The sequence below is a fragment of the Chelonia mydas genome, chromosome 2 (genome assembly GCF_015237465.2).
Source record: "Chelonia mydas isolate rCheMyd1 chromosome 2, rCheMyd1.pri.v2, whole genome shotgun sequence".
NCBI lineage: Eukaryota > Metazoa > Chordata > Testudines > Cheloniidae > Chelonia > Chelonia mydas.
In genome coordinates, this window is record NC_057850.1 from 32,520,009 (window position 1) to 32,537,175 (window position 17,167).

At 42.4% G+C, this 17,167-nt stretch overlaps 1 protein-coding gene across 3 annotated transcripts in view; it reads left to right on the forward strand.

The window, feature by feature from the left end:
- RSPO2 (R-spondin 2) overlaps positions 1 to 17,167 on the forward strand; it is a 168,513-nt gene that overhangs the window by 56,567 nt on the left and 94,779 nt on the right. For all 3 annotated transcript variants that reach the window (XM_037892128.2, XM_037892127.2, XM_043539179.1), the window contains one exon: positions 8,998 to 9,186. In XM_037892128.2, coding sequence (XP_037748056.1) covers positions 8,998 to 9,186 — 189 coding nt within the window. The remainder of the gene's footprint in view (positions 1 to 8,997; positions 9,187 to 17,167) is intronic.

Genomic DNA, 17,167 nt, shown 5'->3' on the forward strand with positions numbered 1-17,167 from the left:
TTGTTTACTGTAGTTTCACCCAATTTGCCTGGCACTGAAGTTATACTTACTGGCCCGTAATTGTCAGGATGTCCTCTGGAGCCTTTTTTAAAAATTGGCATCACATTAGCGATCCTCCAGTTCTCTGGTACAGAAGCTCATTTAAATGACAGGTTATGTTCCACAGTTATCAGAGTAGCCGTGTTAGTCTGTATCAGCAAAAACAATGAGGATCCTTGTAGCACCTTAGAGACTAACATTTTTGTTAGTCTCTAAGGTGCCACAAGTACTCCTCGTTATTTATCCCACAGTTAGTAGTTCTGCAATTTCACATTTGAGTTCCTTCAGAATTTTTGGGTCAATACCATCTGGTCCTCGTGACTTAATTTTGTTTAATCCTTTCCACATAGGCTCCTCCTTTCCCCAAAAGTTCCCCAGTTCCTAATAAACCTAAACCCCTCTTCTTTACACCGTCATCTCATCCACGCATTGAGACCCTACAGTTCTGCCTGTCTAACTGGCCCTGCACGGGGAACTGGAAGCATTTCAGAGAATGCTACCACAGAGAACTTTAGTCTGGACTTCAGTCTCTTACCTAGCAGCCTAAATTTGTCCCCCTAGGACCTCTATCTTCGTACTTACGTGTACCACAACCACTGACTCCTTCTCAGCACTGCACGTAAGCCTGTCTAGTCACTCGGTGATCACAGTTCTCCTCGTGATCACAAAGCCAACTCTCTATATTTCTAATGATTGAATCTCCCATGACTATTACCTATCTCTTCCTAATAACTGGGATTCACTCCCGTGGAGAAGTATCCTCAGTCCAAGAGAATACAATGACATCATCTGGAAGGAGGGGTCCAACTATGGGATCATTTCCCTCCGCTCTTGTTTTATGTTCTCCTTTGCTGAGACTTTCATCTTCCTCAACAGCACAGAGGCTGTCAGACTGTGGGGCGGTGGGACCACTCTGCTGTGTCCTGGAAAGTCTTATCTATATATCTCTGTCTCCCTTAGCTCTTGCAATTCAGCCACTCTGGTCTCCAGAACTTGTACTCTGCCTCTAAAGGTAGTGTAATCATACATGCTACATTCAGTGTAATAAACTGGATAGCCCCCACTCTGCGGCTGGACTTTTGCCTGCATTCTTTTTGCTCCTGGAGATTTTGGCGGGGGTGGGGGGGTGGCCTAAATTCAGAGAATGTTAAACAGGTGTATCTGGCTCTCAGAGTTCTCTAAAACTCCCTCTCAAAACCCTGTTAGCTTCTCCTGGCTGCTTGCGCCTCTGGTATCTTAGGAGCTGGCTTTTTAAACCCCTGTTCTCCCTAGGTAGCCCTGCCCCCTAGTTAACGGTTAATGGATACTAAAGGAATTAGGGATCAAAGTTTTCTTTAGCAGCTCTCAGCTGAGCCTAGCAGACTGCTTTCCTTCCCATTTACTGTTGTGTAGCCCTGCAGCAAAAGCTTATGTGGGGAAAAAGTTGGGAAAATATTTAAATGTATCTTAATATAACCTAGAAGCTGAGAGCAAGAAGGAGACTGAGCACCCTGTGACTTGCATACACTTCAAAGATCACCAAAAGTCCATGGACTAGTTTGATAATCATTGATTTAGGTGGTAACAAACATTTTATCTCTACAACATAGAACCACAGAATATCAGAGTTGGAAGGGAACTTAAGAGATCATCTAGTCCAACCCCCTGCTCAAAGCAGGACCAATACCCAACTAAATCATCCCAGCCAGGGCTTTGTGAAGCCTGACCTTAAAAACCTCTAAGGAAGGAGATTCTACCACCTCCCTAGGTAATGCATTCCAGTGCTTCACCACCCTCCTAGTGAAATTTTTTTCCCTAATATCCAACCTAAAACCTCCCCCACTGCAACTTAAGACCATTACTCCTTGTTCTGTCATCTGCTACCACTGAGAACAGTCTAGATCCATCCTCTTTGGAACCCCCTTTCAGGGAGTTGAAAGCAGCTATCAAAATTCCCCCTCATTCTTCTCTTCCGCAGACTAAACAATCCCAGTTCCCTCAGCCTCTCCTCATAAATCAGGTGTTCCAGTTCCCTAATCATTTTTGTTGCCCTCTGCTGGACACTTTCCAGTTTTTCCACATCCTTCTTGTAGTGTTGGGCCCAAAACTGGACACAGTACTCCAGATGAGGCCTCACCAATGTCGAATAGAGGGGAATGATCACATCCCTCGATCTGCTGGCAATGCCCCTACTTATACAGCCCAAAATGCCGTTAGCCTTCTTGGCAACGAGGGCACACTGTTGACTCATATCCAGCTTCTCATCCACTGTAACCCCTAGGTCCTTTTCTGCAGAACTGCTGCCTAGCCATTCGGTCCCTAGTCTGTAGCGGTGCATGGGATTCTTCCGTTGTAAGTGCAGGACTCTGCACTTGTCCTTGTTGAACCTCATCAGATTTCTTTTGGCCCAATCCTCCAATTTGTCTAGGTCCCTCTGTATCCTATCCCTACCCTCCAGCGTATCTACCTCTCCTCCCAGTTTAGTGTCATCTGCAAACTTGCTGAGGGTGCAATCCCCACCATCCTCCAGATCATTAATGAAGATATTGAACAAAACCGGCCTGAGGACCGACCCTTGGGGCACTCCACTTGATACCGGCTGCCAACTAGACATGGAGCCATTGATCACTACCTGTTGAGCCCGACGATCTAGCCAGCTTTCTATCCACCTTATAGTCCATTCATCCAGCCCATAGTATTTTAACTTGCTGGAAAGAATACTGTGGGAGTCTGTATCTAAAGCTTTGCTAAAGTCAAGGAATAGCACATCCACTGCTTTCCCCTCATCCACAGAACCAATTATCTCATCATAGAAGGCAATTAGATTAGTCAGGCATGACTTCCCCTTGGTGAATCCATGCTGACTGTTCCTGATCACTTTCCTCTCTTCTAAGTGCTTCAGAATTGATTCCTTGAGGACCTGCTCCATGATTTTTCCAGGGACTGAGGTGAGGCTGACTGGCCTGTAGTTCCGCAGATCCTCCTTCTTCCCTTTTTTAAAGATGGGCACTACAGTCACCTTTTTCCAGTCATCCAGGACCTCCCCCGATCGCCATGAGTTTTCAGAGATAATGGCTCATGGCTCTGCAATCACATCTGCCAACTCCTTTAGCACCCTCGGATGCAGTGCATCCAGCCCCATGGACTTGTGCTCGTCCAGCTTTTCTAAATAGTCCTGAACCACTTCTTTCTCCACAGAGGGCTGGTAACCTCCTCCCCATGCTGTGCTGCCCAGTGCAGTAGTCTGGGAGCTGACCTTGTTCGTGAAGATAGAGGCAAAAAAAGCATTGAGTACACTTTCCTTGACTTTCTTCTTGTTGCTAACATACGTGAAGCAACCCTTCTTGTTACTCTTAACATCTCTTGCTAGCTGCAACTCCAGATGTGATTTGGCCTTCCTGATTTCACTCCAGCATGCCTGAGCAATATTTTTGTACTCCTCCCTGGTCATTTGTCCAATCTTCACTTCTTGTAAGCTTCTTTTTGTGTTTAGATCAGCAAGGATTTCACTGTTAAGCCAAGCTGGTCGCCTGCCATATTTACTATTCTTTCTATACATCGGGATGGTTTGTCCCTGTAACCTCAATAAGGATTCTTTAAAATACAGCCAGCTCTCCTGGACTCCTTTCCCCCTCATGTTATTCTCCCAGGGGATCCTGCCTATCAGTTCCCTGAGGGAGTCAAAGTCTGCTTTTCTGAAGTCCAGGGTCCGTATTCCACTGCTCTTCCTTTCTTCCCTGTGTCACGATCCTGACCTCAACCATCTCGTGGTCACTGCCTCTCAGGTTCCCATCCACTTTTGCTTCCCCTACTAATTCTTCCCGATTTGTGAGCAGCAGGTCTGCCCCTAGTTGGGTCCTCCAGCACTCGCACCAGGAAATTGTCCCCTACATTTTCCAAAAACTTCCTGGATTGTCTGTGCACCACTGTATTGCTCTCCCAGCAGATATCAGGGTGATTGAAGTCTCCCATGAAAACCAGGGCCTGTGATCTAGTAACTTCCGTTAGTTGCTGGAAGAAAGCCTCATCCACCTCATCCCCCTGGTCCAGTGGTCTATAGCAGACTCCCACCACGACATCACCCTTGTTGCTCACACTTCCTAACTTAATCCAGAGACTCTCAGGTTTTTCTGCAGTTTCATACTGGAGCTCTGAGTAGTCACACTGCTCTCTTACATACAGTGCAACTCCCCCACCTTTTCTGCCCTGCCTGTCCTTCCTGAACAGTTTATATCCATCCATGACAGTACTCCAGTCATGTGAGTCATCCCACCAAGTCTCTGTTATTCCAATCACATCATAATTCCTTGACTGTGCCAGGACTTCCAGTTCTCCCTGCTTGTTTCCCAGGCTTCTTGCATTTGTGTATAGGCACTTGAGAACTTGCTGATCGTCCCTCTTTCTCAGTATGAGGCAGGAGCCCTCTCCTCTTGCACTCTCCTGCTTGTGCTTCCTCCCGGTATCCCACGTCCCCACTTACCTCAGGGCTTTGGTCTCCTTCCCCCGGTGAACATAGTTTAAAGCCCTCCTCATTAGGTTAGCCAGCCTGCTTCCGAAGATGCTCTTCCCTCTCTTCGTTAGGTGGAGCCCGTCTCTGCCTAGCAATCCTCCTTGAAACATCATCCCATGGTCAAAGAATCCAAAGCATTCTCTCCAACACCACCTGCATAGCTATTCGTTGACTTCCATGATTTGATGGTCTCTACCCAGGGCTTTTCCTTCCACGGGGAGGATGGATGAGAACACCACTTGCGCCTCAAACTCCTTTATCATTCTTCCCAGAGCTGCGTAGTCTGCAGTGATCTGCTCAAGGTCATTCTTGGCAGTATCATTGGTGCCCACGTGGAGAAATAGGAAGGGGTAGCAATCAGAGGGCTTGATGAGTCTCGGCAATCTCTCCGTCACATTGTGAATTGTAGCTCCTGGCAAGCAGCAGACTTCTCGGTTTTCCCAGTCAGGGCGGCAGATAGATGACTCAGTCTCTCAAGGAGGGAGTCCCCGACCACCACCACCCGCCTCCTTCTCTTGGGAGCAGTGGTCGTGGAACTCCCTTCCCTAAGACAGTGTATCTCATGCCTTCCAATCGGCAGAGTCTCCTTCTGCTCCCTTCCCTCAGATGTATCATCTAGTCCACTCTCCACAGTAGTACCTGTGGAGAGAACATGAAAACGAACATCTCCCATCTGAGGATCTCAATGCAGTTTACAAATGCTAATGAACTCAGCCTTACAACAATCCTGTGAGATAAGAAATATGAGCACAGAGAGTTGACTTGCCCTGCCCAGGGTCACTCATGACTGAAAGCCACGAGACCTGGCTCTGATCCTTTCTTTCCTGTCTCCTACCCACCAGTTCACCTTAAAGAACCAAATGCTCTGCTAGTTGCCTTCTTGCAACTGTGTACAACATATGAGTGGAGTGCTGTGGTTCTGTCTGGTGCTATTTGGAAGTATGTGCGGGAGGGCAGAAGACAGCGAGGGGGGAATGTGGTGTGCAGATGTGGGAGAGTGAGAGTAAAGCTTATCAGCTACTGGTTCCAGGGCTGTAGGGGTTTTTTCATCTGTTGGTGAAGTCCACCATTGAACAATTTCTATTAATCCTTCTCATAGGATAAAAGTACCTAAGCACATTATGGCTGGGTGTGGGTATTTTTCATTTTAAAAAATATGGCAATTTAATGTAACCCTCATGCTCCTGGCAAGTTGCCATCATAGTCGGCTGTGCTGAAAAATGTTTGACACCCCAAAAATCTTTTCCTTCTTTTGCATAATGTTTCTCTTTGCTTTCAGTAAGCCAGGTTTGAACTGGCAAATTTCAGTTAAAGCCTGTGGCCAATTTAAAATAGACTTTTCAAGACATTCTCATTTCAGAAGCCTCTAAAGCCATCCTTCTTCTGCTAACCTGCTGTGTTGAATCAGTGCCTGGGAAATAATTTGACAGAGGGTGGTGTTTTTTGTGCAGCTGGAGAGAGATAGTGATGAAAGCTGGCATGGAGGTAGGAATAATGCAATAAAGGCCTTTCAGAATCACTTCTCCTAAGTTGTGTAAGGAGTAGAGATTGAGAACAAGAGGAAGTAAACGTCCATTTGGTCATATGATGCCTTCTTTTGGCATTTAGGCAGGAACCGAGTTGCTAGATTTATTGCACCATCATTTTTATTGTAGAAAAAAGAACATAAATCTGATAAAGACACAGCGGTTGGTAGTGACCTAGAATTGTTACTCTCTGAAAGTTGTTTCCTGGCCCATGTGGAGATAAATTGTTTCAGCCCCACTCTGAATAGTAATTAGGAAGGCCAAAAAAGAATTTGAAGAACGGTGAGCCAAAGACTCAAAAAGTAACAGCAAAAATGTTTTTAAGTACATCAGAAGCAGGAAGCCTGCTAAATAATCAGTGGGGGCAGTGGACAATAAAGATGGTAAAGGAGCACTCAAGAGGCATAAGGCCATTGTGGAGAAACTAAATGAATTCTTTGCATTGGTCTGTGAGGGATGATTCCCCAACTTGAGCCATTCTTTTTTAGGAGGACAAATCTGAGAAACTGCCCCAGATTGAGATTTCATTAGAGGAGGTTTTGGAGCAATTTGATAAATTAAACAGTAATAAGTCACCAGGGCCAGATGGTATTGACCCAAGAGTTATGAAGGAACTCAAATACGAAATTGCAGAACTACTGACTGTGGTACATAACACGTAAATCAGCTTCAGATGACTAATGAGCTACTAATTTAAAAAAAAAAAAACAACACTTCAGAGGCAATCCTGGCAATTACAGGCTGGTAAGCCTAACGTTAGTACCAGGCAAACTGGTTGAAACTATAGTAAAGAATGGAATCATCAGACACATAGATGAACATGATTTGTTGGGTAAGAGTTAACATGGTTTTTGTAAAGGGAAACCATGCCTCACCAATCTACTAGAATTCTTTGAGGGGGTCAACAAGCATGTGGACAAGGGGGATTGAGTGGATATAGTGTACTTAGATTTTCAGAAAGCCTTTGACAAGGTCCATCGCCAAAGGCTCTTAAGCAAAGAAAGCTGTCATGGGATAAGAGGGAAGGTCCTCTCATGGGTCAGTAACTGGCTAAAAGACAGGAAACAAAGGATAGGAATAAATTATCAGTTTTCAGAATGAAGAGAGGTAAATAGTGGTGTCTTCCAGGGGTCTTTACTGAACAAGTCCTATTCAACGTATTCATAAATGATCTGGAGAAAGGGGTAAACAGTGAGGTGGAAAAATCTGTAGATGATACAAAACAACTCAAGATAGTTAAATCCAAAGCAGACTGCAGTGAATTACAAAGGCCCTCACAAAACAGGGTGACTGGGTAACAAAATGGGAGATGAAATTCAATGTTGATAAATGCAAAGTAATGCACATAGAAAAACATAATCCCAACTGTACATATGAAATTATGGGGGTCTAAATTAGCTGTTACCACTCAAGAAAGATCTGGGACTCATGGTGAATAGTTCCCTGAAAATACCCACTCAATGTGCAGTGGCAGTCAAAAAAGTAAACAATGTTGAGAATCATTAGGAAAGGGATAGATAATATGACACATAATATATGGCCTCTATATAAACGCATACTATGCTCACATCTTGAATACTGCATGCAGATTTGATTGCCCCATCTCAAAAGAGATATACTGGAATTGGAAAAGGTACAGAAAAGGGCAACAAAAATGATTAGGGCTATGAAATGGCTGCCATATGGAGGAGAGATTAAGACTGGGACTGTTCAGCTTAAGGGGAGGATACAATAGAGGTCTATAAAATCATGACTGATGTGGATAAAGTAAATAAGGAAGTGTTATTTACTCCTTCGCATAACAGAAGAACTAGGGGTCACCAAATGAAATAAATAGGCAGCAGGTTTAAAACAAAAGGAAGTACAACTTCACACAATGCAGTCAACCTGTGGAACTCTTTGCCAGAGGATGTTGTGAAGGCCAAGACTGTAACAGGGTTCAAAAAAGAACTAGATAAGTTCATGGAGGATAGGTCCATCAATGCCCATTAACCAGGGTGGGCAGGGATGGTGTCCCCTGGCCTCTGTTTGCCAGAAGCTGGGAATGGGTGACAGGGGATGGATCACTTGATGATTACCTGTTCTGTTCATTCCCTCTGAAGCACCTGGCATTGGCCACTGTCGGAAGAGAGGCTATTGGGTTAGACTGACCTTTGGTCTGACCCAGTATGGCTGTTATGTTCTTAGATATTCATGACTCAAAACTCCATCACAACTGGTCATGAATGCAACTATTGTTGAGATTTTCATCAGAGACACCAAGATATGACTACACAGAGACTGCGCTACCTTTGTACCCCAAGAGTTGGTCTCTTCAAGCAAGGCAGATGTGTGGGGAAGTTTGCACTGCCATTATCTGTACTGTACCTGTTGTCTAGATGGAGGATTTCAGTGCCCTCAATATGGACCTTTTCACGAGTCATATAAATGCACGTCAGAACACTGGCATCAGTGTCTTTTTTAAAAAATTGCATTGGCATTATAGAGGAAATGGCACTTGCAGAAGTCCAGCAGGATGAACTCTGTGTGTGTCTGTTTCAGGGTACCGGTCTTCTGCTGTGCACTGCTGCTCTCATGGGCTTGCATGCTCAGGTTGAAGCTAGATTGTGGTCCATGGATTTTACTTGTGCTACTGTGACTAATCTGATTTCTCTTGGGCTCTAGTTGCATGTATAATCATGCATTTCATTAATCTGGTGTGTAAGTTTATCAAATAGCATCACACACTAATGTAAAAAAAAAACGAGATTGCATTTCTAGTAAGTATAAGTTAGACAGACACTTCCTTTTCCACTGCAGATGTGTTAAAATCTGCACACCCTATTGTAAGTTTTTTCCTTCCCAAACTATTTGTATTGATGCAGTAGATAAACAACATTTTTGTGTGTTTTCTCCAGGAAAACCATTTCCAAAACTATTAAAATTTATTGTTTTATTTTGCAGCTAGCTATGGACCAAATCCAATTTGCAAAGGATGTTTGTCTTGCTCAAAGGATAATGGGTGCATCAGATGCCAGCATAAATTGTTTTTCTTTCTTCGACGAGAAGGAATGAGGCAATATGGAGAATGCTTGCATTCCTGCCCATCAGGGTACTACGGACTCAGAGCGCCAGATATGAACAGATGTTCAAGTAAGTTTTTGTTTTATCTTTATGACTGTTTTATTGATAGACAATAGTTCATTCATGGGTGACTCCATTTTTATGATGTATTGCAAAATATAACAATGATATTTTCACAGATGTCTCAAGATCATCATAAACATTCTTTCCTAAAGGAATCCTCAGTTAACTCATTCCAGGATGTACACCATTCAGCACAATCAGTGCACTGTTGCCCAGGGAATTATTACCTTTTTGTTCCCTTAGTTGGGGGATGCACAGAGAATGAGGTAATGTGGATCTAAACATTTCTCATTTTAATGAGCAACTTCTTAATACATTAAATTAAAAAGGACTAAGAATTAATTTAGTAATGTCTCATGTACTTTCTAGCCTAGGATATGTACATGTATACTCGTGGGCAAAACAGATATCATAGACTCGAAGGGACCTTAAGAGGTCATGTCATCCAGAGCTCTGAGTTGAGGCAAGACCAAGTGTACCTAGATCATCCCTGACAGGTGTTTGTCTAACCTATTCTTAAACCTCCAATGATGGGGACTCCTCAACCTCCCTTGGAGTCCTGTCATAAGCCTAACTCTTATAGCTAGTTTTTTTCCTAATATCTAACGTAAATCTCCCTTGCTGCAGATTAAGCTGATTACTTTTTATCCTACCTTCACTGGACATAAAGAACAATTGATCCCCATCCTTCTTCTAACAGCCCTTAAAATATTTGAATAGAGTTATCAGGTCCTCCCACAGTCTTCCTTTCTCTAGACTTAACATGTTCAATTTTTTACACCTTTCCTCAGAAGTAAGGTTTTTTAAAACCTTTCCTCATTTTTGTTGTTTTCCTCTGGACTCTCTCCAATTTGTTAATATCTTTCTTAAAATGTGGCATATAGAACTGGTCACAGTACTCCAGCAGAGGCATTATCATTGCCAAGCAGAGCAGGACAATTAACTCTGACGTCTTACATACAACACTGCTTTTAATACATCCTAGAATGATATTAGGCATTTTGCAGCTGGATCATGTTGTTGACTCATATTCTGTTTGTGGTCCACTATAAAACCCAGATCCTTTTTAGCATTACTACTGCCTACCCAGTTATCCCCCATTGTGTATTTGTGCATTTAGTTTTTTCTTCCTAAGTGTAGTACTTTGCACTTGTCTTCACTGAAGTTTTCATCTTGTTGATTTCAGACCAATTCTCTCATTTGCCAAGGTCATTTTGAATTTTAATTCTGTCCCACAAATTGCTTGCAACCCCTCCCAGCTTGGTTTCATCAGCAAATTTTATAAGCATACTCTCTACTCCATTATCCAAGTCAAGGAATGAAAATATTGTACTGGGCCCAGGACTGACCTGAACAGGACCCTATTAGATACATTCCCCCAGACTGATAGAAAACCACTGACAACTACTTTGAGTATAGTCTTTCAATCAGTTGTACATTCATCTTATAGTAATTTCATCTCATTCACATTTCCCAAGTTTGCTTATGAGACTGTTGATGTGGAACTGTGCCAAAAACTGTACTAAAAATCAAGATATATCACATCTTCAGCCTCCCCCCAATCCACTAGACCAGTAACCCTGTCAAGGAAGAAAATTAGGTTGGTTTGGTATGACTTGTTCTTGACAAATCCACGTTAGCTATTACTTAAACCCTATTATCCTCTAGGTGCTTACAAATGTTTTGTTTAATAATTTGTTCCACTATCTTTCCAGATCTCAAAGTTAGGATAACTGGTCTATATTTCCCTGAGTCCCTCTCACCCACCTCTTTTTAAAGATAGAATGTCCTTTTTCTCCTCCCTGCTATTTGTTCCCACACAAACTTCAGGTGACCGAACCCTCACTCCAGACTTGTCACAACATGTGAGTGTTGCTATGTTAAAACAGATGTACCATTTTTTTTTTTAAAAAAAAGGCTTTAACATTTCGTTATTGTTTTGTTTGAGATTTTGCAGCCCACTGATATGCAACAAGATTCAGATTTGCGTGTTTGGGCTTGGAAACACTAGTGTATTTTAAATACATGCGTACAAATAATTCCACCACTATCTGCTAGTTATAGGTATTCATGTAGATTCTCCATATGCTTATGCCAGGCTGTTATACAATCAAGATCTGTCAATGTGTACATTGTTCCCACTACTGCCTTGTGTTTTTGATTCTGTCAGATTTCAGTCTAACCAGAATTAGGTCACCAAACCACTAAGAAAAACCTTTTGTGCTTCTTGAAATGGGGTTGTCACTAAGTATGTGGCACTCGTCCCTTAGAACTGAACTAATGATGCAGCGGTATGGTGTTGAGGTCCACCATGCTCGTAGAAGGTGGGTGCTATCTTTGAGATGAGACATAAACCCAAGGTCCACATGAGGTCATTCTGTGGCACTTTTCACAAGAATAGAAGCATTAACTTTGGCCAGATTCCAACTCATGTTATGACATTCTGCCTGTTTTCCTAAATTCCCTGTGCAGTTTCAGTTTGATATGTTATTTTTCACTTTTTGCTCCCAACTGTTATGTAATGTTGCTGAGCGAGGCTTAGTCACATGGTAAATATTAATGGAGGATTAAATGATCCCAGTGTATATCTTCCATATCCCTTTTGTAAAGTGTATTGGGATTTTGGCCTTCATTTGCATAGTTTAACTGTGAACTCAGCAACCTGTCCGCTTTAAACCTTTTTTTATTTAAACTGGGCTCTAAAAATTTGTCCATGTTGTTCAAAAACTATTTCCAATGTGGTTATGGGAAATATGTTTCAACATAACTGTGAGGCATGTAAGTTTGTTTCTTAGCAGTAATGTAATAGCAAGGACTTTGAGTTAGGTAAGGGTTAATATGTCTGTCATTCAATACTTTCTTCAAGGAAAAAAAAAATCTTTGTGCGTAGAGTTTGGCTTGAGAAATCAATTTAATTTCCTTCCACTACATGATGTACGCAAGGTAATTTTTGGTTGTGGCAATGTTCTTAATACTGAATTATGGGGCAGATTCTTCAAAAGCACAAATGTAAATTGAGTGTCTCACTTCCCTTGATATTCATTGAGAGTTGGGCACCCACAGTGCTGTTGGAACAATTTTCATAGTGGGGGTGCTGAGCACCATGGAACAAAACTTTAAACCCTGTATATGATGGAAACCACTTCAAGCCAATGGGTGCTACCGCACCCACAGCATCCCTAGTTCCAGCACCCCAGGGCACCCAACTTCCCTTTTGTGCCTTTGAAAAATCTTCCCCTTGAGATTAATGACAGAACTATATTTGAAGACCAATTCTGGTTCCTCTCAAGTGATTTCTATGCAAAGATTATGTTAAAGAAAATTATCACCAGCTGTCATAAATATAAAGGGAAGGGTAACAACCTTCCTGTATACAGTACTATAAAATCCCTCCTGGCCAGAGGCACAATATCCTTTTATCTGTAAAGGGTTAAGAAGCTCAGGTAACCTGGCTGGCACCTGACCAAAAGGACCAATAAGGGGACAAGATACTTTCAAATCGGGGCGGGGGGGGAAAAAGGACTTTTGTCTGTCTGTTCTATGTGCTTGCCGGAGAGAGATCAAGAAAGCAAGCAATCCAACTCCATTAGAATTGGTAAGTACTAGCAAGGAAATGCGTTAGTTTTACTTCTGTTTTGGCTTGTGATTTTCTCTGTGCTGAGAGGGAGGTGTATTCCTGGTTTTCTTTTCGTAACTTTAAAGTTTTTGCCCAGAGGGAAATCCTCTGTGTTTTAAATCTGATTGCCCTGTGAGATTAGCTTCCCTTCTAATTTTACAGAGGTGCTTCTTTTACCTTTTTCTTTCAAATAAAGTTCTGTTTCTTTTAAGAGCCTGACTGATTTCTCTATGGTCCTAAGACCCAGGGGTTTGGGTCTGTGATCACTTTGTAACCAATTGGTTAGGATATTATTCTCAAGCCTCCCCAGGAAAGGGGGTGTAAGGGCTTGGGGGAATGAGAACTCCAAGTGGTCCTTTCCCTGATGCGTTGTTAAATCACTTGGTGGTGGCAGCGTACCCTCCAAGGGCAAAGAGTTTGTGCCTTGGGGAAGTTTTACCCTAAGCTGGTAGAAATAAGCTTAGGGGGTCTTTCATGCGGGTCCCCACATCTGTACCCTAGAGTTCAGAATGGGGAGGGAGCCCTGGCACCAGTTGATTTATATTTATGCCCCAGCTTTGTCTTTGTTTGGTGATCCCCTGTGACATACATAGAGACACAGCTAGCAACTGTATTCTGTAGAGGTATTCAAAGTAAGATAAATATAAGAAGAATTTTATACTCTCTTTTTTCATGTAGGATGTACTTTCTGAGTCTATCACCTTTTGATTTTATGGCTCAGTATTTTCTCAGTTAAAATATCAAAAATGCTGGCTAGGTTAAAATCCCTTGTGGGAGTTTCAGGGATTGACTTATATTAGTTAAAATTATTTCTGTCCTATTAATGCCTTTAGAGGCACAAAACCAGTTTAATATATTGTTGGAACATTTGCCCATTTGTGCTAGAGGAGCAATAGAGCATATTTTTATAGAAAATGTTGACATGATTTTAAAAGCGTCAGTAATGCCAAACATAACACTCTAAATACTACAGCCAAATGTAACAGCTCCAAAATTATGGAAATTGTGAATTTCAAGATTAATTTTCTTTGCTAGATGCAACTGATTTATGCATTTTGAACTTGGAAGGCTATTTTAAAAAGTTTTTCTGGTCATGGTGAGTCGTGTAATTCAAGGATGGTTTGTGTACAGGAATGGACAGAGTTACTGGTGGGGGAGGAAGACCACTAATCTCACTTTAAATTAACATGAATTCTTTCTTGAATATTTGAGGTATGAATGAACAATATATTGAGGACATAAAGCTGAATGGTTCTGTGTAATCTTTGCTGTAGAAAAGGAAATACCCAGGAGAGGAACAATGTTTTGTTTTCCCCCTAACCTCTGAATAGAAGAATCTCAGAAGGAAATAAGCTCCCAGGAAAGTCTACTATTTCTACTGGGGAATAAAATGAAGCCCATCACCTCAGTGTATTGGTTCTACATTAGCTGACTAAGACAAGCCCCTCTTGAATCTTTCAGTTTAATCTGTGCCTAAACTGACCTTTGCCATTCCGCTTTTGGAATTTACAAGAGTGTGGTGACTCACTATTCTTTTCACCTTTGACTAGGTACTCAGACATTACATAACTCTTCTTTCCATCTCATACGTCAGGTCCCTTCTCACCAAGTTGCCAAATCGCAACATCCCCAAAGTCATCATTGTCAGAGCGTAGGACTACTGCACCTGTATTTCATCTTCATGGTTCACCAAAGACACACTGTAGGCTCCCAGTTCCTTAGCGGTCACCTCTCTTGGTTGGAAACCTGCATCTCTCTCTCCCTCCTGATGGGTTTTTCCCCTGGTGAACAGATCCTGGCCTACATTGTAATATCCCCAGCAAGCCAGACTGCCTGAACAGGCCACCATCTGCACTTCATTTTCTCTTTGAAGGCTATGAACAGCTTAATTGCCAGCAGTTATAAGTTACCACCCAGCTCTTTATAAGCAGGCACCTTTAATCTTAAGGTGAAAGCATTACCAAGAAAACATTTTATATATGGATTTATAGTTCCTATATACATGATAAAAGCTTACCAGAGGTCCTCCATCAGTCTTATGGGCCTCAGTAGGCCAAAGGTCTTTCAGCCTCTACCAGGAAGCATTTCCCCCCTTGAACAGAAGGTCCTGTCCATTTGCCAGATCAGGAAGAAGGCCCTGAATCAGTTTAAAGTCAGGCTATTTATCCAAAAGTCCTTTCTTAGTCTGTTGGTCGTCTCTGGAGAATCCTGTTTGAACCGGTATGTGCACACCTCTCTAGGTGATGGTACTTCTCTGGAGCGGTTATAACCCGAGTGAATTTTTTGAATCACTCCCCCGCCCCAACACACACTCCATTCTTAGTTCCTGGAGGACCTGAGCTCACTCTCCCTGTATAGGGTCTACTCACCCCTTGTGGCTGCATCTGGAGATTAGCTCTGCCCTGTCTGACACTCCCTTCCTTACCTCACTCACGCAGCAGCCCCTCTTGCTCTCTAGGTGTAGCAGTACTTCCTCTTCATGGCCTGGCCCTCCAGCAAAGTCACTATACAGTTTTCCTCTTCTGGGGTAACAAAGTCTCCCCAGACCAGCTGTCTGGGTGCCATTCCAGGCAGTCTTCCAAGTCAAGACTGTACCACTTTCTCAGTGACTGGTAGGGGAAGCCAGACCCAACCTCTGCTCTGGGTTCCAGCCCAGGGACCGTACAATCTGCAGCCAAGGTCTGCACTGTCTGAATCCCTTCTGCCATTTACCAGGGCTTCTTCCTACTTTGCCTTCTGCAGGCTTTCTTCTCCACCCCCACCAGGGGTAAACCCTTTCCTCAGGATCAGAATCACAGGGCTTCTTCTCCCCTGCCCCCTGGGTTTCCTCCTCTCCTCACTAGGCCCAGAGATTTCAACCCTGCAGCCCCTTTCTGTTCTCACCTTCTGGCTTTACACAAGCCCTGCCTACTCTTACTCAGATGGGCTCCATCTTCAATTAGTGCTTGTCAGTCAAGTCTACCTCTTCCCCAGATGCAGCCCACTAGGTTAATTACCCCTTCTGAGACACTTTAACCCATTCAGGGGTGGTGTGTGGTGAACACCCCATCATACCGCCACCCTCCCCTCCCCCCCCCCACATTGAATTACGTACAATCCCTAGACCACAATGATACATACATTTAATACAGTCAGATCTCCCAAAGATATTGCAAGAAATGTCACAATCATCACCAGTCCCATCTGCCTTAAATAAAAATAATGTTTAGCACGGAGTAGACGTTAATGAGCAGTTACAAAATAAACAAGTGTTTAATAAATATATCTAGTTAATTTACTATATTAAGAAATGCCTCCCAGTACAAACTTGTGTTACAAAATATCTAAACTTTACTTCAAATAAACAGCTAAGTTTCTTGGCTAATGCTCATATAGAATAACCTATGGAATGCTATACTAAATTCTCCTGAAATCTATATAGCAACTACAACTCATAGCAAGACATCAGCAGATACAGTGACCAGTTGGAGGAAACAGTCAACTTGAAATCAAATCAATTTTTTTTAAGTTTGTAAAAAGTAGTTTTAGGTACTTCTGTTATTGTTTCCTTTAATTAAAAAAAATGGCTTTAATTTAAAAACTGAAAAGAGGCTAGTCTAGTATGTGGTCTAAAAAAGTATTTGGGATTTTGAAAATAAAATTTAACTGCCAGGAATCTGAGGTTTAGATAAAATCTACTTTGCAGGCGCCTTATTTTCCCCCCCAACAAAAGCATGATAAGCATTTCGACACATCCTTCTTATTTTGTAACTTATTGGCCTAACTCTGTATCATTTCAGGAGGGCTGCCATAGATCTGTCTGGAAGCTAAAAATCCTGGCAATGATTTTAATTAAGATTCCTGAATCTGGAGTCAATTTAGATTTAAGAAGACAATTGTATATTTGTAAAATACTAATTTATGTCTGAAAAGATACTTCTTGTGGCTTGACAAGTATTTAAAAGATGCCTGTTAATAATGAATCCATGTTTTCACGTAATTGAGCTATATTACTAAGTGTTTATTAAAGAATTCTCACAATGGCAAAATTCTCATTCTTCTAAAGCAGCTCCCAGTGAAGCAATAGGTTCATTTTAACTCCCAGACACTGATGTATCCACTGGGTTTGCAGACTCTTCAATAAGAGACTGCCGTACAGCCGCTGTCAATGGCCCTTAGGGTGTTTACATTTGTATCTTGAAGAATGAGCTGCAGGTGCTTAGGCCATTTTTACTAAGGAGTTTAGATAGACCCCCAGCTTTTAAAATTTTTTGCCTGAAGTTTTAAGTTAAGCTGGGGGAGGAGGGGGAGGCTTCAGTCTCCGACCGCCTTTCTGGTCACCAAACTTTCTAGTTCTCATTTTGCTCCTTGCTCTTCACAGTTTATTTTTCA